We start from the raw sequence: 21,907 nt of genomic DNA on the forward strand, positions 1-21,907 counted from the left end.
GGGCCTTTCTCACCGACCTTGTCTCTCAGGACCGGGCAAGCCAGCATGCTGGATCGACACGTGAGTCAATCAATGCTGCTGGATCGTCACTCCCGCCAGGCTTGACGCCCGTTTAGTGCATTCGTCATGATGTCGGCTGTCGGTCACGCCACCTTGTTCAAGTTCACCACGCATAAGCGTCTGCACGTGATCAAGACAGATACCTCGTTTTCCGTCACTAGTAAAACAGGATCATGGGGCAGCAAGTCTATCCATTCGCTGTTCGCAACCCCAGGATCGTGGTGAGTTTATGATGACGAGGTACGTACGGCTCTATTGAAACTTGGACGAATCCACAGGTACAGCCCTCGGCTCTATCGAATGATATTTGACATTTTCCGATTCAATCATTCTTCCATGGACGTCCTCGATGATCCAGTCAAGTACGCCAATATCAGCCTCGGGGCATACCTCGACTTTCACCATTACGGACAAGGGTTCAGGGACGATTACCTGATTCCTCTCGCTTCGACGTATTGGTCTCTTCCGCCCTCGCGGGTACTACAAGATTGTCCTATATGGGTGCTGGTCAGATGCTTCCATCATTTCGGACTGCTACGAATGTGGGGTCGTCCAGAATGGTACGCTTTTGCCGGTGGATCGTGAGTGTGGGGAGGAGGTATCGGAAGGCCATGTGTAAAGCGAAGGCTGATTTCTGCGCTCTAGGCGGACATATGTCGATGCTATCGGGAAACAGATGCATTCCGAGGATGTCCACCTCAATACAGCCATCCACTCAGTGTCCAAGAACGATCACGGAGTGGTGCTCAAAGATCAACATGGCATGGAAAGAGAGTTTGACCACGTTATCATGGCGTGAGCGGCGCCACATCAGGCGTCGACAAACCAAGTTGATTCATGCATGTGTCACCAGGACCCATGCACAGGTGACACTGGCTATCCTTCGAGCCGGTGGCAGTTTAGACATGACGGATGAGAACGCGTTGGTGGATTCGTGCGATTGGAGTGATTTCGAAATCACGATGCATTGGGATGACAGGGTGAGCGGGAGGGATAGTGGCGCAACCAATCGGAATCACTGACATGTGCTTGGTGTCTCGCTTGCCTTAGCTCATGCCTGAGAAAGAGACTGTCAGAGGAGGTGAGTATTCGCAGAGAAGTGTGGCAGTGTTCGTTGACTTGTTCAGCATGGAACACGACCGTATCCGATGCTTCGATAGGCGAGGAAGTTGATCCTACACGCCAGAATATGGAAGTGTGCGTACATTTCTTTGTCTTGGAGCGTGGTGGGCTCATCGGAGGGGCTGACTTTTTTTCGCTCCAGCACCTTTGACATGAATTCTCTACATAATTTCCCCCGAGAGATCTACGGGAACCTATACGGGACCGTCAACCCTTCCATTCAGATCGACGAATCGAAAATCTTTCAACGACTCCGATTCTCCACTCCAATCTTCACCCCTAGACTGTTGAAAGCTCAGAATCGGTTGAACCGTAACGATATGATACGAGATTCAAGGATAAGCATCGTGGGTGCTTGGAGAAGGTTGGGAAGTCATGAAGACGCTTGGATAACGGGCCTTGAACAAGCTCGGAAATTGGGTGCCGACTTGCCTTTTACCATCGACGAAGCGATGAGGACCGTGGACAAAAGTGTATTGAGTGGTGTCACTGCTTACGCCTTGGAGTCGGTACACTTTGCCGCGCAACTCATCTGGATCGCATGCTTCTCGTTCGTATCGCTTCTCGCTTGGATTTGGTCATCGATAATCACCGACATCCTGCCCCTGATCCTTGCGGAAACGCCGCATGCCTGGATCCGATCCTCCCAACTCGTCTTTGCTTCAGAAAACTGGCTGCCGGAGTTCAAACCGGAAGGTGTCACGTCTCACCTCAGGTCGTCCTCACCCGAAGGAGACGACGGGTCAGAGATCTCGACATTGTAGGCGGACCGTCGGAGCTAACCTATGACCATCTCGAAAGAGAGCAAGGCGGCTGGGTGGCTGGAGAACGCGCCGATCTGAAGAGCTCGATCGATATGTACATACACATCCTTAAACTGCAAGTAGTGATCCGTTCCCCGAACTATCAGTGACATGGACTGTAATGCATCGTGCTGTACGTGAGATTTACGTGAAAAGGTCATTGGAATGGTATCGTAAGTGAAAACCATCTCTGTAGAAAGCATTTTATCGGTCGTTTTGCTCGCCTGCTGCATCAGAGCAGAAATCTAATCATGTCATCGTCCAACATCCCCTCCGCGGCGCCAGCGCTCGACTGCACGCCTGGACCAGCTTGGTCCGACTGCGCATGCTGAGCCAACATTTGACCCCACAATTCTTCCATATTCTTTCCTTCGTACTCGTGTCTAGAATAATCCGTCTCCACCGTCGCCGATAGAGACGAGTGACTTGTCGTCGATTGGATGGACACCTTTGAGTCTCCTGACACGTCACGCGGAGTCGGTCTCAGCGGGCCCACATCAGAACAAGATCTGACCATGTCGTTGGACGCCTCTGAAAGAGGTGTGAATGCAGTGGATATATTTGAGCTCTTTGCCGGACTTGGCTTGCGGTCCCAAGGCGACACAACGGGACTCGATAACAAGAGCGCGGAGTGACCTAGATCGGAAGAAGACATGATGGGCGGGGAGGAAGGTGGCAGTGTTGACCAGTCGAATCGGTTAGGAGAAGATCCATCGCCAACAGATGACGTGGCGTTGAACAGCTGAGAGATGACATCGTCACTTCGCTCGGTATTTCCGTCGGACTGGTTCTTTGGTTCTATAGTACTTTGCTCCATGACGTCGGACTGAATGTGGGTCACTTCGTGACCGATCTGCGGCTCCTGAGGCAAGGAGAAGCCTTCCAGGTCGAAAAAGGCAGAAAGGTCGGTGCTCCAGTCAATCCCAGCCAGTGGGTCCGTGGCGCCCTGAGCCTGCTCTCTTCCATCGTCGGACAGCGGAAGCTCCAGTGATGGCATCCCGAGCGATTGTACTGCCGGTCCTAGGATCTTTCGAACGTGAGTGTTCGGGGTATCGAGAATGGCGGAAGATTGCTGAACAGGATTGAAGTTGTCACCCGCGCTCATAGGCGGTGTGGAAGGTCGAGTCCAGCCTGGCGAGCTAGCAGCGACTGGCTGAGTCGCCCATCGAGATCCTTCAGCAGCATTCTGGATAGCATCAGGTGTCTTGGTGGGTGGTGGTCGGACAGGTGAAGAGGCAGCCATGACTCGCGCCTTGGCGACGTCAAGCATCGTCTTGGGCCTGGCCCGAGCTTGCGCCAGTCGTTTCGCATCTTGCTCCACTGCGACTGACAGCGTTCGTTTCAAACCACCATTGCTATTGCCAGCATTGGCATCGATGCGCGAAGCTGGTTTGTCCGCAGCTGTAGAGGCATTTCGTCGAGGGATAGACTTCGGTGTCTCGTCGACTCCCTGCCACATGGAAGGTGGTCGCATGACATGCAGCTTATTCCAGTAGAGGCCGCAAGCTGAGCTCAGGTCAGTACGGATGCGTTGCATTGCTTGCTCACCGTTGCAGACGCGGACCGAATCACCGTTCTCCATGACCTTTGTTCGCCAAACGGCACTCTTCGTCCTTCCGCAGTTCCAGCATTTCAAAGCAGCATTGGAGCTGCTCTCTTCCCTTGCAGGTGTCTTCTTCTCAGTCATCGCACTAGGTCCGGCAACTGTTTCTGGCCTGACGCTAGTCTGCTTCGCCTTTTTCACTGACTCGTCGCTGTCCTTCTTCAACAATTCCTCAGCTGGTCTTTTACGACTCATTCGGATCCTCCTGGTGGCACTATCGTCGGTCGCATTGATTGGTCGTCCCGTCAATTTGGAGAGCATGTTGAGAAAAGCGGGCGACGCTATCAGTCGCTCTGCTTGATCCTTCGTCAAAGTATCCGGATTGGAATACAGAGTTGCGGGAATGTCCCCAGGGAATGATTCATTGTCGCTGGAGTGAGCCTGACTTGAGCTCGATGAGGAGGCGAGCTCAGAACCTCCATTGCTCGGTGGACGCGTCGAACGGGGATGAACATGCGGATGAGGATGTGAAGCACAATGCGCATGAGATGTATCCGTGCATTTCTTCTTCCGTCCAGTTGATGCATTAGATGTCATCCTCCTGACAGGCGGACGAGGGTTGATCGGAGTGAAGTTGACGCGTCGTGATGGAGACAGAGGTTTGGTTGGTGGTCGCGATACCACCTGAGGAGGTTTGACCGCGACTCGCTGTGTCTGTGGAGCCGAGGAAGCTGGACGGTGGTGTGAAGCGGGAACTGTAGAACGAGTCACAGGTGCGACCATAGGTATAGTCTCCGCGAAGGACGGGAACCCAATGGGTCCATTCCCACTCTTGAGGCAGAGTGAAATTTCGATGCCCCAAGCTTCTCCCTGCTGCTCTCTATCCACCAAAGCAGCCAAAGCACCCAGTCCGGATCCACCCGCGACGTCATCAGCGGGGACAGTAGCGAAGGTGGAATTGCAAACGATTCGACCCGTGATGAGTTGCTTCCCCAGTCCTGGCTCGTCAAGGGCCCACGAAACCAATCCTTTGCCTGTCCAGACATCTTGAGGAGCGGGAACGGCCTGTTGAAGATGATATGAAGGTGCAGGCGAAGATGGATTGGAGGTGGGTGAACTGGCGATGGAGGATCGGAGATGCGGAGGGAGTGAAGAGGAAACGCGTGATCGTCTGAGGGATGTCTCGCGAGGGTCAAAGATGTAGAGTGGGAGATCCGGGGTGGAAGGGTGAAGAGGGTGAAGCTCGGGACTGAGGGAATAAAAGGAGGCTCGTGTCAGTGCGAGATATGGGCTACCTTGATATGACTTGCTCACCTTGCCGTCACGACACCTTGGACTACCGTTTTGAGGTAGATTGATCCGCAGAGATCTTCGCTCCCCTGGACAGATGATGCAGCAGAATTGGCATGAACGTAAACTTGATGTAGACTAGGGAACAATGTGCTGAAAGTCTGTGAAGTGGATGGAATATTATAATTGATGATGACTGCGCATGAACATTGATCAGCCATGTCCCAACCCCTTGGTGGTTGTTCACTGGACGCACCTGGAAGCGAATGAATCTTGTGAGGCGATGGAGGTGCAGAGATCATCGTGAGATGTGCGCGAGAGAGGAGCAATGGCACTACAATCCATTCACGTTCGTCGATTGTGCAGACACGATGGTGAACAGGAAAGGTCACAGCAAGGATAAATGAGAAAAGAAGGGTAGCCCTTCCGGATGTTCGTGGCGTGTGTCGTGTGATTTCTGTCACTTTTGAAAGAGGGGGGCGTGGTGCGAGGGGCAGGGAGTGAGGGTTATGTCGATACTTGAGAATCGACCGACGTGACACACGAGTATCAGGAGGCTGCTGTATCGCCTTCTCGCGGTCCAAGTTAGCTCTATATCGACTTGGAAGTGAGAGATAGATGATATCAAACGCGCAATTGGTTTCCCCCTAAACATTTGAGAAGCGGCACATTTCGGTTTTTCCAAAAGAGACGTCACAAGGTAAGTCGCGTCCACCCAGCTGCAGGGAATCATGGCTTACGTAAACACTCATTGGCTGAGAGGGCGAGGGTGGCGGATCGACGCAGCATCTCGGGGCAAAAGAGAGAGATCGACCAGAACAGTCCCATGCATGTCCTCCAGGCATAAAGAGCGGGCGGGTACAGTGACTGTCTGCCGTCACAGTACCGCATTGAATGCCTCTTTTGGTGCAAAAGACTCTTGAAAAACTCGAGATTACTGCGTCCCACGTTTCGCCACGAGAGCCACTCGTCGTGGCGCTTTGAGTGAGGATACTATCAACTCCTCTTCTCGGCTGGGCAGCCGACTTGTCTTTAGCCAAGGGGCGATAACACGACTTGTTGAGGTTTCAATCACTGACTTGGATCCCTCTGCGCGTGCTGATCCTTGCCGCCCCGCAACCATATCATGATAATCGCCAGCGTGTCCAAGTGGGCCAAGCGAGGGGAGAGGTGATATAGGGTGGGATTGTCTTGACGGTCGAGCATATTGAGCGACCCACGTCTTCTTTGCGTTTGAATGATCTTCCCGGTCACCGGAAGAAGGACAAGCTAGTTCGCTGTAGCAGAACGTCCAGCTCTGCGAAGATGTCCTGCTTATGGAAGTCGATCGTCCTCGGCTGTGAAGAAAAGGGACGAGAAGAGGATCAGGCAGACGAGGAAGACTGTACTTTTGGCGCACCGTGGGCTGATGATAAAACGCAGTCAGGGAGGCTCACACTCGGACCCCTGGGTAGTGGACCAAAGTAGCTCACGCGGTGTAGGAATGTCCCGGGGATCAGCTTGAGCTGACTAGGAGGTGCTCTGCGGGGCATGCCGAGCTGTCCAATCGATTTGATCCAGACAGGATTGCTTTGGACGAGTAGTGAGTTGGTGATGGGCTTGTGGAATGGTTCAAATCGTGAAGAGCAGAGGATCACGCATTCCTTATGTTCGTCCTAATGTATCGCGAACTCTTCCGATTCACCTGACGACCTATACATCCAGTCGTAAAGGATACTGTGTGACGTTCCTCGTACCATCACAACACCCCGTCGCCGTACGACATTGGCCATGGAGACGACAACTATTGGGGACAGGCACCGGGAAATAAGGCTCATCGCTACAAAGAGGCAGATTCTGCCTTCACAAGTCCAAGTCAACTTTTACGTCGTGCTCTTCTCCCTCGTCTCCCGGGATCCGCTCAATCTAGAGCAAGCAGGATTAGCAGCCTGACAACGGCTCAGCTGACGTTGTCTTACCGTGTCGAATTCCTCGAGGCACTCGCCGATGATCTTGACGGCTTTTCGGATATCCTCTTCGCTAATCACCAGAGGCGGGGCGAAACGGATGCTAGAAGTACGATCAGAAGACATTCGTGGAAGAATTTGTCTCCACCTCACATGTTGATATGCGTTGGCTTAGCAAGCAGCCTGTGGCGCTCATCAGCAAACGCCTCTCCCGACTTTGACGACAGTCAATGCTCACCCTTTGCTCTTCATCAAGAGACAGAATTGCCAGGCCGTCCTTCCCTTTGAGCTTTTCGTCTCGTCAATGACGACTCCATTGAACAATCCACGTCCACGAATAGTCTTGATCAATGGGCTGTCAAGTTTACGCAATTCATCTCGGAAGATTTCGCCCAACTTCATGGATCGAGCCGCGAGGTCCTCCTTGACCAAAACATCGAGCGCCGTCATGGCAACGGCACATCCAAGCGGGTTACTGAGTTACAGGTCAGTGACGGAGGTGCCGAGTGAGGCTCAACTCACCCCCCGTAAGTACTACCATGCTCGCCAGGCTTGATGCAGTGCATGATTTCCTTGCTTGACAGGACGCATGACACGGGATACACTGAGAAACGTCAACCCTCCAGCCTGCGTGGCTTCCTCAAAGAATCGCTTGCTCACTTCCACCTGACAGAGCTTTGCCCAAAATGACCATGTCAGGCTTGACACCATCCCATTCGTAGCACATCCTGGACATCGTTCAGTCAGTTGAAACCTCTCAATACGTAAGAATACTCACATTTTGCCCGTCCTTGCCAATCCGGTCTGAATTTCATCGCAGATAAACAAGACGTTGTGCTTCTTACACAATTCCGCGCATTTGGTCAGGTATCCATCATCAGGCACGTAGATCCTGCTCAAGGTCAGTGTATGACCTTGACGCCTTTCCGCCGAGAGGCCCCTCCCTACTCACCCCGCCTCGCCTTGGATTGGCTCAACCAAAAACGCAGCGACTTCTTTTCCGTGAGCTTCGAGCGCTCGTTCAAGGTCCTCCGGGTGATTGTATCGGATCACTCTATCTTTCCCTCCAGCAAGGCATCTAGGTCCAACACCTTCAAGATACGGTCCAAATCCTCGAGTGGCTTCCGGATCCGTCGACATGGAGATGATACCAATGGTTCTGCCGTGGAAGTTACCTTCCACGCTAAGGACGATTGCTTTGCCCTCTGGAATCCCCTTTTTCATGTATCCCCATTTTCTAGCCATCTTGATGGCCGTTTCCACTGCTTCCGCACCAGTATTCATCGGTAACATGGATTCGAAACCGAACATCTGAGTAATCTTCTGAGCAAATGGACCGAGATTGGAGGAGTAGAATGCTCGAGAAGACAGTGTGAGCTTGGAGGCTTGGGTGATCAGGGTATTGACTGAGAAGAGGAGAGCGGCCGCCGTCAGTGAAGGTCCATGAATGTTTGGAGTGGAGCCGCTCACGGATTTCAGGATGACAATGACCCTGATTCACAGCGCTGAGATTGGACTTCAGCTACAGTCCATTTCGCCGCGATTGCGCTGTCGTGTGACACTTACGAGTACGCAGCCAGGAAATCCAGGTACTCGTTCCCCTCAGGATCCCAGACATGGGCTCCTTCGCCTCTGTCAAAGCAGCTGAGAGTTACGTGTCAGTACCGATTCTCATCTATCTTAGACACCGGAATATCCGACATCTGACCATTATCGATGCCAAGCTCTGCTCTACCGTGCGGTAGCGGGAGCGGCTAGATCGGACTCGAGTGGTGAAATGATTGCAGCAGACTCACACTGGCAATGGGTGATAGTTGTGTCTGTAGCATAGTCAGAAACCACTACGATACTCCGGGCGTTCTTCCAGACTCACGCAGAGTACTCATGTTCTAGGTCCATAACTTCTTGACTTGACATTTTGTTTTTGGACGCGGTAGAGCCGTTAGGCACAGGGACAGCGATGGGCGACATGGTGTGGACACGTTGACGCGGGGAGTACTTAGGAGATGATGATATTATCGGTCACGCGAGATCTGTATGCACAAGTGTTGAGCTGCAAAGAAGAGATTGAAAGGAGATACGTGGGATGAGCGAGCGAGAGGGCGATCACATCAATAGAGATGGCGCTTAAATTCACTGATTCTTTTTTGGTTCCGGCCGCGTGCGCCGTTCTAAGCGCGCTCTACCAAATAGCCGCCGCTACGTGATAATGAAATGGAGATAAAGCTTGCATTCGTGAGTGCTACAGCTACACAACTTGGAATCGTGACCGTCATGTATATATACAGGATGATTCAAACATACAATTAATAAGCGTCACAGAGACACTTTACCCAATCTCTCTGTCACCAATTTGTGCCCACCATTTCCCAATCGAAGTAGGTAGTTGCCCGCCTTCTTCCCCAAGACTGCTAGATGTGGTCGGAGTCGCACTGGTCGTGTCAGGTCCAGTCGACGGTGTACAAGGTCGCGAAGAAAGTAACGGGAATAAGGGCGGACTAGAGCTGAGGTCTTTGGGTTCGAGGTTTGACGGTCCGTCGAGAGGGGAACTGGGCACATCTTGCCGAGATGTAGACTGCCGCTTTACCAATTCGCGAATACCTGCTGCACGCAGATTCGGATGATGCGGTGCTTCAGGCACCGGTCGCAGCGAAAGGGCTTCATTTGTTGCTTGTACACGAGGCGAGCTCGCAGAAGATCCTTCTTCGAATTCAAGATCTCGCTCCTCGTCCCATGTTCTGTCAAAGACTCGATCCTCACTATGCGTCTTCGTTTTCACATCCTTGAAAAAGCCAAACGCCGCCAGCTTGGACTGCGAAGCATCACTGGCAGGCCTCACTCGAGTTTTCTTTGAGCTGGCTCCAGTTTCACCTCGTGACGTTGGTGTGTTTCCTCCCTCAGCAGGGACGGACAAGATCCCCTTCTTCAAGTGATTCCATCGACTGGTAGACGTCACTGTCGTCTTGGGAGTAATGTCTGAATGCAGCTCGATGCGCTCGCCAAGATATGGAGGCCTCTCTTGATCGGGCGAGAGCGATGACTGGACCAAAACAGGGAAAGATTGAGAAGGCTCAGATGGGCCGATCTGATATATGTGTGTGAGTGATGTCTCATGTTTACCTTTGAATGGCGAGCAACTCACACTTGCGAGATCGGATATCGAGCTCCTTAAGCCGACACGTTCATTAGGGGATGCCTCAGCACTCGAGAGCTTGCGAGCCGAGTTGCATGGATCTGCTCCTTGAGACAAAGCCGACCCGCGCTCTTCATGCTCAGAGACTGAGTCGTCCGCCAGGACCGTGGTCGCTCTCGCCCGCCGGCGCAGGGATTTCTGAGCTAGACTTTGACGTTCAGATCCTCCAAGACTCCAGGTAAGAAGTGTTTCTGGATCCATATCGACAGCGTTCCATTTCTTGCCGCCTTCAGGATCTTCCACGCCATGCTTTATCTTTGTGAACTTTGGCTGTGGAGGTGGAGGAAACGCAAACAGAGTCTCGGTATGCTCCTCCATTCGCTTTCGCTTTGAGGATGATCGCGTTTTGGGCGGCGTGATCTGATGGTGACGAGCAGTGTCCTGTTTGAGAGGAGTCCTGGAGGCTATGGGGACAGGGGAACTCGGGAGGGGGTTACAGTCTCTATCAGGCTGCGGATGATCTCCTAGGAAATCCACCAACTCAGAAAAGCCATCCTGGTTGTTCTCGCTCTCTTTACTTGCGATGGATTGTTGTAGATCCCGTTGGCCCGGCCCGCGGGAGGAATGAACCCGGGCAGATCGGAATTTGGCCAGCGCTCTGCTAGAATTGTGTTTCGCCTCAACCACGGAACTTCCGCGGCGATGACGGCTCCGCATAGTGTTCGTACGCAAAGGCGACAACACATGCGCGGGGCTTGACTTTTCCTCCAAGCCATCGCTGCTGAGATGGACCAGTGGCTTGGCGTTCTCGTTCAGTACCTTCGTTCTGGCTTGTTGCTGTACTCGAAGGTCGACGTCTCGTTTAGCTCGTTGTGATTTCGGCAAGTCGTCCTTGACCTGAGCCTTCTTCTGAGCTTTCAAGTCATCTCGTCCGCACAAGTGTTGGTGAATGGCCAGGATCGACGGAGGAATGGGCGTAATGGGATTAGGGGGTGATCTGTCAAGGAGTGACGAACGAGTCTTTTGGCCAGATGACATGATGGCTGGTGCGGGACTGCCAAATCTATTCGTTCTGGAGTACTGATTCTGGAGAATCTCAGGGGAATGAAGGTTAGAGGAAGGTATTGGAGCGATGACTGCTTGAGTAGGAGGATGCGAAACGAGTGGTTTATCGTTCAAGGGTGACACTTTGCGTAGATGTCGGTCGTCTTTATGTGGGCAATGGGCGTCGGTCTCCTGAGATCCAAAGGTCAAGTCGATGACTTCAGGCGTACGTGATTTGGTCGATCGACTTGGTCCAGCTACCGGTTCGTTGGGTTTTGGATCATCGTCCGATCCCCAAAAATCATCCTTTTTCACTGTCATTGGAAACGGGGCAAGCTTCAAAGCTCTATCCGCGCCTTGGACCGTAGGGGATGCAGTCAACTCCTCCTCCACTTCTCTCCGAATCTTATCTAGGGCCGTCTGTTTCGCGGACGGTTTGGACGATATTTTATCCGGCGTCATGTATTTCCCAAGACTAGACTGATCATGTTGGGCGTCTCTGCCTCGTACCGCCGTCCGTGTCTTTGATCGACCATTAGGAGTAGAATTGCTGACTCTTGGACGAGATTTCGAGCCAGATCCCAAACTCAAGGTCGAGTCTGTCAGTCGCGATGGTGTCGGGGTGGGGATGCCATGCTGTTTGAATCCGATCAATGGTCGTTGAAGAGGGACTTTGGGCTTGGACGAGGATGACGTGTTGATCCATTTCGCAGGATCCGGAGCGAAGTGTGAGGGCGTCTTGGTCATCATGCAGGCTCGAAGGGGGACTTCATGTTACGGATGAATTCTTTCATCGAGCGATCATCCCAAGACAAGACTGTGACCTGTCTTTCCAGATGCCCGAGGTTGTGTAGACGAGATGCAGTGGCGATTGTTCCATATATGCACTGCACTGCAGTGCGTGATCAATCCACCATTATAACCCACAAAAATCAAACGCGACCCCTTCTGACATCCCGCCACAATCAACAAAACTCCGCGGCGTTATCTTGCTTCGGTGTGTGCCCCTACCCACCCCATCCCCCCTCGTTGACCTATGACACCTGGGGACAGACAAGCTAAATAATACAGCCAAGGTCCAAAGGCTTTTCTTGAGAGACCTAGCAGGTCACAGTCAATCCAGCCCCTCCTTCTAGTCTTTGGCCATTCCCTTCCCCATCCCCCTCTTCCCCTTAAGTTCACCATGTCATTCTCTCTCAGAGCCCTGCGTGCTCTTCCTCCCATCTCTCGGACTATCCGACCTGTCTCTCTCGCTCGACCCATCAGGGCTTTTGCTTCGACCCCAAACAGGAGAGAAGGTCATGGACCCACTCCTCCGCAATTGTATGGTCCAGGAGGTCAGACCGGTAAGATTGCTTCCAAGTGAGTGGTCGGGCCGCAATAGGCTCAGGGAGGGAACGACGTTGTATATTTTGCAAGGACGTTTTCTATCTTGCTCAATGTGCTTTGGAAAATGGACTCGCTTCGGTCTCCCGTCCTGACCATCCTTTTCCGAAGACCAAAGCTGACACACCACTCTACAGCGAGGAGCAAGCTACCGGTCTGGAGCGATACGAATTGATGGCTGATATGATGGGATATGATGTCTTTGACATGAAGCCTTTGGAGATGACCCGAATGGGAACTTTGGAGGACCCTATCAAGATTTTCTCATTGGTTCGTTGATATGTCACCTATCACTCGAGACTCGAGCACAATAGAACTTCCATCTGACCTTTTGCTGTTTAGGCTCCCGAGAGACACGTCGGATGCACTGGATTCCCTGCAGACTCTCACGACACTATGTGGCTGTTGATTGATCTTCGATTGAGCCGACATCGATGCCCCGAATGTGGATGCGGTGAGTCAATATGAACAGATCACGTCGTACCGCACTGATTTGCGTGCGTCAGTCTACACTCTTGACTTCAAGGGTGACCCTCATCAACTTGAAGACATGGACTTTGATCTCGTTGGAGAGTTCAGAGACTATCCTTATAGTATCCAGACGGCTCCCTTTTACCGATCAAAAGAGCAAATCTTGGCTGAATTCGGAGGACATCATGATGACCACGGCCACCACCACGCCAGTGCGATCGACGCGAACCATGATGGTGATGAGGATGATTTAGACGAGTACGATGAAGATGACGATGAAGAATATGATGAGGAGGAGGATGACGAGGAGTATGATGAGGAAGAGGAGGAAGAGGAGGAAGAGGAAGAGGAGGAGGAAGACGAAGAAGACGAAGAAGATTATGAGGAAGAGGAAGAGGAGGGGGAAGAGTTTGAAGAGGACGAGAAGCCTGTCGAGGACGACAAGTTCGTCGGCGACGATGGAAAGCCCAGGCCTACGCACTAGAACCACTAGTGGGCAAGGCAGGATGAACGATGGTAGGGCTGGGAACGGTCGCGAGACTTAGTCATATGGGTTTTAGATTGGGAGTGCAAAAGCCTTTTACCTGCACTCTTGTTGATGTGTGTCATGACTCCGTGAAATGGCGGATATGGCAATGCTTCGGACTCGATGAATCAAATATTCGCATGGTGGAGACATGTTGGTTCATGGATTGGAGATCATCAGTCCTCTTCGAAATAGTGAGATATGCTAGACATATCATTCAAGGTCTCTGCAATTTAATCCTGAAGTTCAATAGATGTGTCTCAAGAAGCAATTTAATCCTGAAATTCAATAGATGTGTCTCAAGAAGGGTCTGGCTCTAGCGCGAGAGCACTACAGTCGACAATTGTGTCATAGACGCCAACGCATAGGGCGGATCAGAACGTAAAGCGCAGAAGAAATGAGTCGTGTCATCCGTCGTTTTACAATTTGTCGCCCTGTCTTTCGAAAGAAGATCATCCTCCTCTACTCAATTCTACCTAGCACATGTCTGCATTTACTCCCCCTTGGCCCTTTGGTTCCAGCTCTGAAGTAGAGGAGAGACAAAGAGAGAGACGTTCCGTCAGTCCACGTATCCACACAGGGCACCGGGGCATTCCCCACTCACGTCTCGCTCAGACTGGTCCAAAGCCTTCCATTGTCGACCTGCCTCTTTAGCGAATTCGATAACTCTGTCCCTGCCGGTCCATTGCTCAATGTCGATTTTCCCGCTAGACCTGAGATCCTGGGAGAACTTGATGTATCCAGAGACTTTTCGTGGCTCTCCGTCCTTGTTGGTAGCTGCCTGACGTCCTCCAGGCATTCTGATCCTTCCGATAATCTTTTCGACATTGTTCAAGTCCTTCTTAGACAAGGATGCCATGTAAGTCTCGAATTCTTGTTGGTATCGCTGTCGAGCCTGTTTGTATTCCTCTTGGTACTTGGATTTCTCGGCAGCAGAAAGCTTCCCCCACGCTTCTTTGATCTCAGCACTGGCTTGCGTGACGGGCACTTTGTCCCCTCCGCTGCCATTGGCATAAAAGTCCCTGACGAAGGCTCCATAAGGGAGGGTAGGCGCCTTAGGGGGTGGTTGCAGACCGTGGACTATGTGAGGTGGAGTAGGTGGTCATAGTTTGGGTGAGGAGGACGCGGTTCGAGAAGGGCGGCGCATGTCGACCAGAGGGAGGGCGAAAAGACGCGTAGAAGGCGCGACAGAGTGAAGCATGAGAGAGCCATCAGTCCAGGACAGTGATCGAAGAATCGAAAACGGTGGCATATGAAAAAATGCAGACACAGAAACACGATCCATCAACATCCTGATCACACGAGTAGGATAAGAGGATGGGAGGAGTGGAGTGAGGGTGCGAGGCAGCTCGATGAGTAGCAGCCAGAGCCGGGGCGGTTCAAGCTCAGGCAGGCCAAAGTGCAACATACAAGCTGCCCCCCCCCACACCTGTTCCTGGGTGGTGTTGATGGTCATTATGCACTCACGTTCAAGTTCCTCTCGCTGACTCTTAGTGTACTTGAGGGACAATGCAGAGGAGGAGAAAGCTCGAGCACTGTTGTTCAACAGACTGGCCCCAACGGTGGCTTGGAGTCTGGTAGCGCGTACGAGGTGGAGCATGGTGACTGCAGTGAGTGAGTGAGTGAGTGGAAGACGATAGCAGATGTAAGGTGGTTTGAATGCAGAATCAAGGGTGGGGCGTGATGGAGAGTTCTCGTCTTGTTTTGGGTGAGAAGCCCGAAAGTGGCATTATATATGCTGACGCGTAAAGGCTTCCAATATTGAAACGGCGCGCAGCGCGTGTGGCGGCGGCGAGGGGGTGGCGGAGGGAGGGAAATCGATAATGCATATAGTGTACAACGAGGGATGTTTGTCATGGGCTAGGTTACTGAGCTTGCCCGAGACGAGACGCTGCAGATTCCATTGAAGGCCGTGAAGATGGACCATCATCCTGCTCTTCTGCTTCCCACTTGCTCCACGGCCAATGAAATCGATGTACGGGATCCCGCCATTTTGCTCCTTTGCCTGTGATAGAGGGAAGCGAATCAGCTCAACACCCAGTCATAGCGCTATCACTTCGCATCACACTACTCACACATGATTAAAATGATCCCTGCTGACGTGAACATGAGGAGACCCGCTATGAGTGTGTATAGACCTCCGTCGCCAATGGCGGTCTGAATCGGGATGGCGATCTGTGAGAGAACGCATCCCACGCTACCTCGTACGAGGGAATTGAAGGAGATGGCAGAAGAACTCTGGCCCTAAGAGATCCACGTATGAGCCAGCATATGCTTACAGCGGACTGCTGCGGCTTACAGGATTGGCGTCCACGAGATAAGCGAATGCGCTAGAGTAGACGAGCCTAGCGGTCATATTAGTCTCCGGACGGTCTGATATTCCCAACCTCGGCACCGCTCACATGAGGAAGATTCCCGTACAGAAGAGAATGACGACGATGCCTGCGATATCGACGTGCTGCTCCGCCATCCAACCGTAAGCTAGGAAAGACCCTACCATGAACGGCATGAAAGGGATCGTGCTGCGTAATCTGAACTACAAGTTTTTGTGTCAGTGAGCACCCCCTGTAGCCCTGCCTACTTCTGGGATGTTGACGCCTTTATTGACTCTCCGAGAGATGGCCAGTGCTCTATCGGATAATCTCCCGCCTATCACACTTCCGACGAGAGAGCCACCGCCAAAGGCAAGAACAACCAGGCCAATCTTGAATGAATTGTAGTCATACGGGTATCTGTGGAGGGATCGTCAGCGCAGGCTTAGAATCAAGAAGCAGGAGGGTGCTCAACGTCGTCTGCCACTCACTTAGCCAGCGTCAAACTTGCAGTATAGGGGATGCAGTACTGGGCACCGAACATCAAGCCTGATGAAACAGGTCAGTGTATCTCTCCTCGAGTATGATTCCGATGGATCTGCACTTACCAGAGCACCCTATCATCAGTAGATTCGTCGGCATCTTTGCAATGGTCCACATGCTCGGCAATGGGTTGACATCACGCAAAGTGGGACGGAACGTGGTCGTCTCTGTACAGTGTTGCGCAACCGGAGCTTTGCCACTGGTCAGTCTCGCCATAGGGACCCAAGGAAGTCCAGTCGGTCTGGTATCACCTTTTTCACCAGCTTGGCCTGAGCCATGATCTTGAGATCTTTCGTCACAGACCACGACCTGACCACGAGAACCTGGCTCAGGAAGATCATAATTTCGAGGTGTATCCCCGTCTGATGGTGGTTTCTCCGTTGCAGAAAGAGATATGTCAAGCTGAGTTGCTCTGCGTTGGGCCTTCTCGTCCTGGTGCATTTTCCGCTTCGAGGCATTGCGTACAGCCTTTTGATATATCCTCGATCGCTTAACAGTATCAACACCAGGTCAGCGTCGTTTTCTTCAGGCAATGGCAATAGTGCTTGAACCCCTACCTCTTTTCGCCACGTATCGGGAAAGAAGAAGAACAAGCAGTCAACGACGGCTGCGTAAGCCGCCAGAAAGTAGAGTGTACTTCTCCAACCGAATGCCTAGAGATAGCTTTTAAGCCTTCTTTGTGCGTTGCAGACCATCGGTGGCACTACTCACATGGCCTAGAAGACCACCGAGGAATGGCCCAATAGCAGGTCCAACAAGGGAAACGCCGTAAAAGAAGCCGAGCTGAGTGTAGTGGACTTCAGCCATGTGCGATCGGCGCATTGCTGGCCCCGTATCCTAACCCACCTTTTTACCTCTCTCGTGAACCTCAAAAACGTCTGCCAGCGTGCCTGCTCCGAGGCAAGTGACAGCTGCGGATCCGATGGCCATGACAGCTCGCATGGCGACTAAAGTGGGCATATTGGGAGAGCGAGACGCGACTGTCGTAGCGATGGTATAGAGCTAGTCATGGATCAACCAAAGGACCCAGAAAGACGTTTCCGTGAATGACCTCACAAAGTAAGATGAGAGGTAGACAGGCTTGGACAGAAGCACATCAGCGAGGACGTCGCTTCATCTTAAGAAAGTCGGCATACCTTTCGACCGATGATCTAGCGCACCGACGTCAGCGTTGGGGTCGATTAATCTGACAGGCTCACCTCGGCGATCGAAGCCCACATGACGGGGAACCAACCCTGACACCTGATCAATCATGAGTGACATCCTCACGTTGACCTTGAGGACTCGATTCACAATATGTACAGACTCAAACTCAACCCAATCTCCACATTACTTGCGTGTAGATCCTCTTTGATCTGCTCAATGACAGGATTATATATGCTCGCGGCGATAAGTGGGCCAAGCTGAGTTCGATGTGAGAAGCGAGAAGCGAGGAATCAGCACAGAATATATCCGGTGGCATTATTCCCCCTTGATCACAGCAGTCTCTGTTGCAACGGGGATAAAATACTCACGAATGCAAATGTGATCATGATCAGGACAAAATGTTTCTTCATATAACTCCATTCTCTCGGATCATCCTCGCACGGCGCGTGCTCTATATCAACAGCTTGCGCAGGGAGATGTTCATTTTCCTCATGTTTTTCGTCCTGATCAAGCTCCATGATAGGTTGAGGGGTGGTGACTACCCCTCCTCGCTCGGAATCGACCGATATCGGAGGTGATGCCGGGGCGGATGTGGTGCCAGCAGGTCGTATTCGACTACTATCTGGCTTCCGTCTTCTGCCGGCAAGTGATGGGTCGCTCGAAGCAGAGACCGCGCCGGAATCACATGTCGAGGCAGGATCATAAGTGATCCCAGTACTGATGATCCGGGATATACTCGGGCCGAGCGAAGAAGCGGAACTCATGTGAGATGCAGTCGGTGGATCTTGGAACCGTCGTAAACTCATCGATGGTCCCGCAACGGGGCTCTCGATCTCTTCTGTCCCTGTCATAGCCGGTTCCTGCGATTCTCCTGCGACTCGTTGTCGATTGTCCTGAGTCGCGCGACCGACTTCCGACAGGTGGAGTGGCTCCTTTTGATCTTGATAGGCAGACAATCAAGGATGAGTCCCTTCTATTCTGACCACACAAGACATGTATCAAGTCAAGATCCTCCAGGATGCTCCCGCCCCCTTCATCTCATGATCTTTCGATGCCATCCGGACCTATATCGGAGGTGAATAACATCCATAAAATCCATGACAGACTTTTTCCAAGCCTTCCATCGGCCGAAAACCGTCGGCCGGATCGGTCAAATCCGACCAATCACAGCTTGTCTCATAGTCACAGATATCCAGTTGCAAGGATGATGGTCTACGACAGATGCACATGATGTACAAGAACATGTATGGATAATTCAGGTCGAGTCATTCAAACGAGAGGAAAGCTATACAGAGTATCACCCGCGAGCACCTGTGTATTCCCCCTGAGTCTAATAGGTGAAATCGAGGAGAACCTGATGTGATATGCCAAACGTGCTAAATGCCCTTTTCGTGAACAGCGTTTATAATCTCATCCCTTGCCCTAAACGTCTGCGGGGACAGGCTCCGGTAGAACCTCGGTAGGACCTGTTATTGGCTCTTCAACATGTTTCTGCGTGTGTACATAGTCCTGAGGGACGTCAGCAATGGGCCATGACTTCTGAATCGCACCATTTTGCCATTGTCGCGATCTGGGCTGATCAATCGCGCATATTCTAGGTATAACCTGAACATGTAGGCTTGGAGATCTGCTGTCCTCCATGCTGAGTGGATCATTAGTATGAAGTGAGACCCTAATATAGGGTCACTCACTCCTCTCGACCCAGCACTGCCCGTTCAATGCGATACGCCTGGCTACCTCGTCGTGGGATCCTTTACCTTTCATGGTTCCTCGGAAGCTGGGGCCATAAGCCTCAGACGTCAACTCTTGGGCTCACAATGCCATGATACTGAAAAGGTCCGAGTAATCCATTTTGGAGGGAACGTAGGCATACCATTCTGGCAGCGATTGAGTGTCTGACACAGCGTCAGCTTGCTTCATATCATGCGCACGTCCAGCTCACTCCATTCTGGGAATACTGTAGACTTGATGACCACGCTAGGACGTGTCAGCGTTCGCATTGCACGGTTGGGGTAAAGCTCACTTGTGACTAGCCATTAATCTCGGGAATCGTGAGCTCCAAGCATTTCCGTCGGTCTAGTGGTGTCAGCCACGGGTCAAAAACTGCGAGTACTGAACCCACGTCAAAAACGTATTTGAACTGATTGCTCTTCTCCTGATCATCCTTCTGTGCGAACTCGATCTCATCCTCCATCTCCTGGCATGTGCCATCACCCCAATCACACTGCCAATGTCCACCTGCAAGCTTGGCGTCCATGTAGTATTGGCCGAGATCTTTCCGCTTCTGCCTCGTGAGCTCAGCTTCGCCCGTCATGCCGATAGGAGATAAGAATTCTTGGAATGCGCCACTTTTGTCATTGGCCAAGAAGTGCAGACGTTCTCGGTGAGAGTTTCGCCAGTCCTTGCCTTCTTTCTTGTTGTGTTGGAGACCAGTGGCTAGCCCTCGCTATGGGTTGATCAGCTAATGCCGCACCAAGGAAACGCACCCAGTACAGTTTGCCAGACTTCTTGTTCCATTCTGGGTCGTACCCGACATCATCCCGTCGCCCATCTCGGCCGATCGGAGTGACTGGAATATCCCCGTTGAGGACAGTCTTGGAAGGCACAAGGATGGGGTAGAGTTTGGTGTGAGGTTTAGGGTGAGATTCTGGGTCGTGCACCTCGATCAACATGCCGTGGTTTGCCATGTACTAGCAGCCACATAAGCGTTTGACTTGTAATTGTAAGTATGACTTACGCTCGGATGCTGGCAAATGTCCATCGCTGAGGTGTGAGCGTTGATAAAGGTATCGGGTTGTGCTGTACCTCGTGAGCCTGGCTCTCAACACCCTCAGATGGACTTACGTAGCTCCTTCTCGCCCCTGACGAGTGGACTATCCGGTGCACATGCGCTCTTCCAGTCTTGCACGAATCGGTCGTTCTCGTTGGCATGAGTAGAGACTGGGCTAAATGAGCCGAGAGCATCTCTCGGGATTCAACAGACCCACTCTTATGGTCGTATGCAGCATCCAGCAATTCCTTCCGCCTAGCATGGTCCAGTAGAATGGATGGTTGATCGTGGATGGTGAATGTGGCCCTGGAGCGTTGTCAATGTACGATTCAAGAACGGCTGGCGGGAGACTCACCGGAAGTTTTCGAGATGGTGCAAGAACGGCTCCATCAAGTTGATTTGAGAATCTGCTCTGGGTCGACTTGCCCACCACGTATCTCTTGAGTAGTCGTCGTTCCACTGCAGCTCGACTTTGCCGTTCTGTACGATAAGGGTGAATGTCTCTGCAATGGTCTCTGCTTCGAGGAGACGCTCTCGAAGCGTCTCGATGGGCAGGGCGAAGAATGGCATGAGAGAGTTCATGATACTGAAGGGACGACTCAGCCATCTATCGCGGGGACGCAGTGTTAGCCCAACTCACGCGTCGTACTCGTCTGGCAGAAGCACCTGGTTCGCCACGGCAAAGTTCCACCTGGAGGGAAGATGGGTCGGCTTTATACGGCAGGGAGTTTTGTGACCGGCCTCGTACTTACCATAAGTCGAAACCTTTAGGTGGATTTCTTCCCCACTTGTCCTTGTAGACTGTGACTGCTTCGTCCAGCGATTTACTCTGTCTCGCCATTCTAGCCTTCCATTTTGTCTCTCCATCTCTCAACAGAGCAAGGATAGGATGCGACATGCCCGTTGGCACGATGGTCCCATTTGGACCCATCGGGTAATCGTCGTCGTCAAGCAAGTCCTCGGAGTCTCCTGAATATGGTGCGGCTCGCACGACCCCGCTGGAGACCTCTTCGAGCTTGATGAGTTGAGCTCTTTCTTTCTCCTCGGCTGATAAGGCGTCAAAAGGTGAAAGGAAGAGACAGACACCATCTTCGTCGAATTCTGGAAGACTCGATGGTGGAGTTTGTTTCCAGATCGGTGGTAACCATTTCGATGGCGAAAAGTAAGATGCATCGGGTTCGTGATGGTGTAGATTGGGAGCGAGAGCGGAAGGGAGTGTAGATGGAGCGAATAGATGTAGGAAGAGGATGACCGTAACTGCTGATAATCCTAGGACGATGAAACGTCGAGGTAGAGGGAGACCGAATGGTGAAGGAAAGGGGAGTCGCAAGCTCATGGTGAGAGAGTGCAGGCTTTCAGAGGTCCATGCAAGGACTCTGAGGTGCACAGATGTGAGTAACTACAGTCGCCTGAGAGTTGTGTGTCTCTAGATCATTGAGAGACTGTTCCAACACGATATAACAAAGGCAGTTGTACACCGCGTTCACTCGGGGGCGAGGGGGAAAGATCTAGCGTGGAAAAAAAGTTGCGTGAGCGGATTTGCGGTTGGGAGATTCACGCCGGTCAAGCAAGGTTGTCGTTATGGTATGATGATGATCCTCCTATGGAGCTGGAGCTGTTGCTCAACAGGTGTGAACACGGATTGATTCCAAGAGATCTGCGATCCTAGGACGAGACTTCGAATTGAAACGTGAGACAGGTCGATTCCCTCCAAAAACAGCGGCAGCCTACAAAGGTCATTTTCAAAACACAGCATATGATACTATTACGTTATCATCATCTGTTCAACCGCCTATCAATGACGGAACCAAT

The 21,907-nt window shown here is 52.0% G+C and overlaps 9 protein-coding genes across 9 annotated transcripts; 3 read left to right on the forward strand and 6 right to left on the reverse strand.

The window, feature by feature from the left end:
- The first annotated feature begins 36 nt into the window (after positions 1 to 36).
- Positions 37 to 2,098, forward strand: BD324DRAFT_631213 (hypothetical protein). The gene is made up of 7 exons (XM_022016413.1): positions 37 to 281; positions 339 to 641; positions 706 to 855; positions 914 to 1,040; positions 1,111 to 1,141; positions 1,188 to 1,257; positions 1,325 to 2,098. Exons 1-7 carry the CDS (start codon positions 127 to 129, stop codon positions 1,944 to 1,946), a joined length of 1,458 nt encoding a protein of 485 aa, XP_021869855.1. The 5' UTR covers positions 37 to 126; the 3' UTR covers positions 1,947 to 2,098.
- BD324DRAFT_631222 (hypothetical protein) lies at positions 2,099 to 5,466 on the reverse strand. Its single transcript, XM_022016414.1, has 4 exons — positions 5,075 to 5,466; positions 4,843 to 5,014; positions 3,534 to 4,777; positions 2,099 to 3,491 (listed from the first exon to the last, which is right to left on the reverse strand). The coding sequence occupies exons 1-4, from the start codon at positions 5,118 to 5,120 to the stop codon at positions 2,218 to 2,220; spliced, it is 2,736 nt and encodes a 911-aa protein (XP_021869856.1). The 5' UTR covers positions 5,121 to 5,466; the 3' UTR covers positions 2,099 to 2,217.
- Positions 5,467 to 5,743, forward strand: BD324DRAFT_631223 (hypothetical protein; the record flags this gene model as incomplete). Its single annotated transcript, XM_022016415.1, has 1 exon — positions 5,467 to 5,743. The coding sequence occupies exon 1, from the start codon at positions 5,550 to 5,552 to the stop codon at positions 5,739 to 5,741; it is 192 nt and encodes a 63-aa protein (XP_021869857.1). The 5' UTR covers positions 5,467 to 5,549.
- A 917-nt stretch (positions 5,744 to 6,660) lies between these two features.
- Positions 6,661 to 8,735, reverse strand: BD324DRAFT_581752 (putative ornithine-oxo-acid transaminase; the record flags this gene model as incomplete). Its single annotated transcript, XM_022013522.1, has 12 exons — positions 6,661 to 6,723; positions 6,777 to 6,867; positions 6,918 to 6,947; positions 7,003 to 7,239; positions 7,287 to 7,368; positions 7,425 to 7,492; positions 7,543 to 7,656; positions 7,717 to 8,170; positions 8,235 to 8,269; positions 8,331 to 8,408; positions 8,561 to 8,584; positions 8,638 to 8,735. 12 exons carry the CDS (start codon positions 8,733 to 8,735, stop codon positions 6,661 to 6,663), a joined length of 1,374 nt encoding a protein of 457 aa, XP_021869858.1.
- A 155-nt stretch (positions 8,736 to 8,890) lies between these two features.
- Positions 8,891 to 11,834, reverse strand: BD324DRAFT_631241 (hypothetical protein). The gene has a single exon (XM_022016416.1). The coding sequence runs from the start codon at positions 11,689 to 11,691 to the stop codon at positions 9,094 to 9,096; it is 2,598 nt and encodes an 865-aa protein (XP_021869859.1). The 5' UTR covers positions 11,692 to 11,834; the 3' UTR covers positions 8,891 to 9,093.
- A 290-nt stretch (positions 11,835 to 12,124) lies between these two features.
- Positions 12,125 to 12,865, forward strand: BD324DRAFT_570542 (putative cytochrome c oxidase polypeptide iv mitochondrial precursor; the record flags this gene model as incomplete). Its single annotated transcript, XM_022013049.1, has 4 exons — positions 12,125 to 12,303; positions 12,465 to 12,597; positions 12,670 to 12,781; positions 12,834 to 12,865. Coding segments are annotated over 4 exons (456 nt in total), but the record flags the coding sequence as incomplete, so codon positions are not given.
- A 696-nt stretch (positions 12,866 to 13,561) lies between these two features.
- On the reverse strand, positions 13,562 to 14,966 carry BD324DRAFT_71992 (hypothetical protein). The gene is made up of 3 exons (XM_022019225.1): positions 14,792 to 14,966; positions 13,929 to 14,404; positions 13,562 to 13,847 (listed from the first exon to the last, which is right to left on the reverse strand). The coding sequence occupies exons 1-3, from the start codon at positions 14,922 to 14,924 to the stop codon at positions 13,818 to 13,820; spliced, it is 639 nt and encodes a 212-aa protein (XP_021869861.1). The 5' UTR covers positions 14,925 to 14,966; the 3' UTR covers positions 13,562 to 13,817.
- A 162-nt stretch (positions 14,967 to 15,128) lies between these two features.
- BD324DRAFT_631255 (major facilitator superfamily domain-containing protein) lies at positions 15,129 to 18,395 on the reverse strand. Its single transcript, XM_022016417.1, has 16 exons — positions 17,694 to 18,395; positions 17,473 to 17,582; positions 17,379 to 17,421; positions 17,316 to 17,330; positions 17,236 to 17,259; positions 17,026 to 17,181; positions 16,891 to 16,962; positions 16,737 to 16,832; positions 16,431 to 16,668; positions 16,245 to 16,370; positions 16,128 to 16,185; positions 15,906 to 16,056; positions 15,727 to 15,860; positions 15,624 to 15,669; positions 15,400 to 15,568; positions 15,129 to 15,329 (listed from the first exon to the last, which is right to left on the reverse strand). The coding sequence occupies exons 1-16, from the start codon at positions 18,174 to 18,176 to the stop codon at positions 15,190 to 15,192; spliced, it is 2,061 nt and encodes a 686-aa protein (XP_021869862.1). The 5' UTR covers positions 18,177 to 18,395; the 3' UTR covers positions 15,129 to 15,189.
- Positions 18,396 to 18,530: 135 nt separating this feature from the next.
- BD324DRAFT_631296 (hypothetical protein) lies at positions 18,531 to 21,905 on the reverse strand. The gene is made up of 14 exons (XM_022016418.1): positions 20,848 to 21,905; positions 20,736 to 20,786; positions 20,451 to 20,681; positions 20,313 to 20,401; positions 20,170 to 20,265; positions 20,063 to 20,124; positions 19,812 to 20,015; positions 19,448 to 19,771; positions 19,349 to 19,401; positions 19,268 to 19,302; positions 19,142 to 19,220; positions 19,017 to 19,102; positions 18,876 to 18,967; positions 18,531 to 18,834 (listed from the first exon to the last, which is right to left on the reverse strand). The coding sequence occupies exons 1-14, from the start codon at positions 21,429 to 21,431 to the stop codon at positions 18,748 to 18,750; spliced, it is 2,073 nt and encodes a 690-aa protein (XP_021869863.1). The 5' UTR covers positions 21,432 to 21,905; the 3' UTR covers positions 18,531 to 18,747.
- Positions 21,906 to 21,907: the final 2 nt, after the last annotated feature.

The sequence above is a fragment of the Kockovaella imperatae genome, assembly GCF_002102565.1.
Source record: "Kockovaella imperatae strain NRRL Y-17943 chromosome Unknown BD324scaffold_10, whole genome shotgun sequence".
NCBI classification, from domain to species: Eukaryota; Fungi; Basidiomycota; class Tremellomycetes; order Tremellales; family Cuniculitremaceae; genus Kockovaella; species Kockovaella imperatae.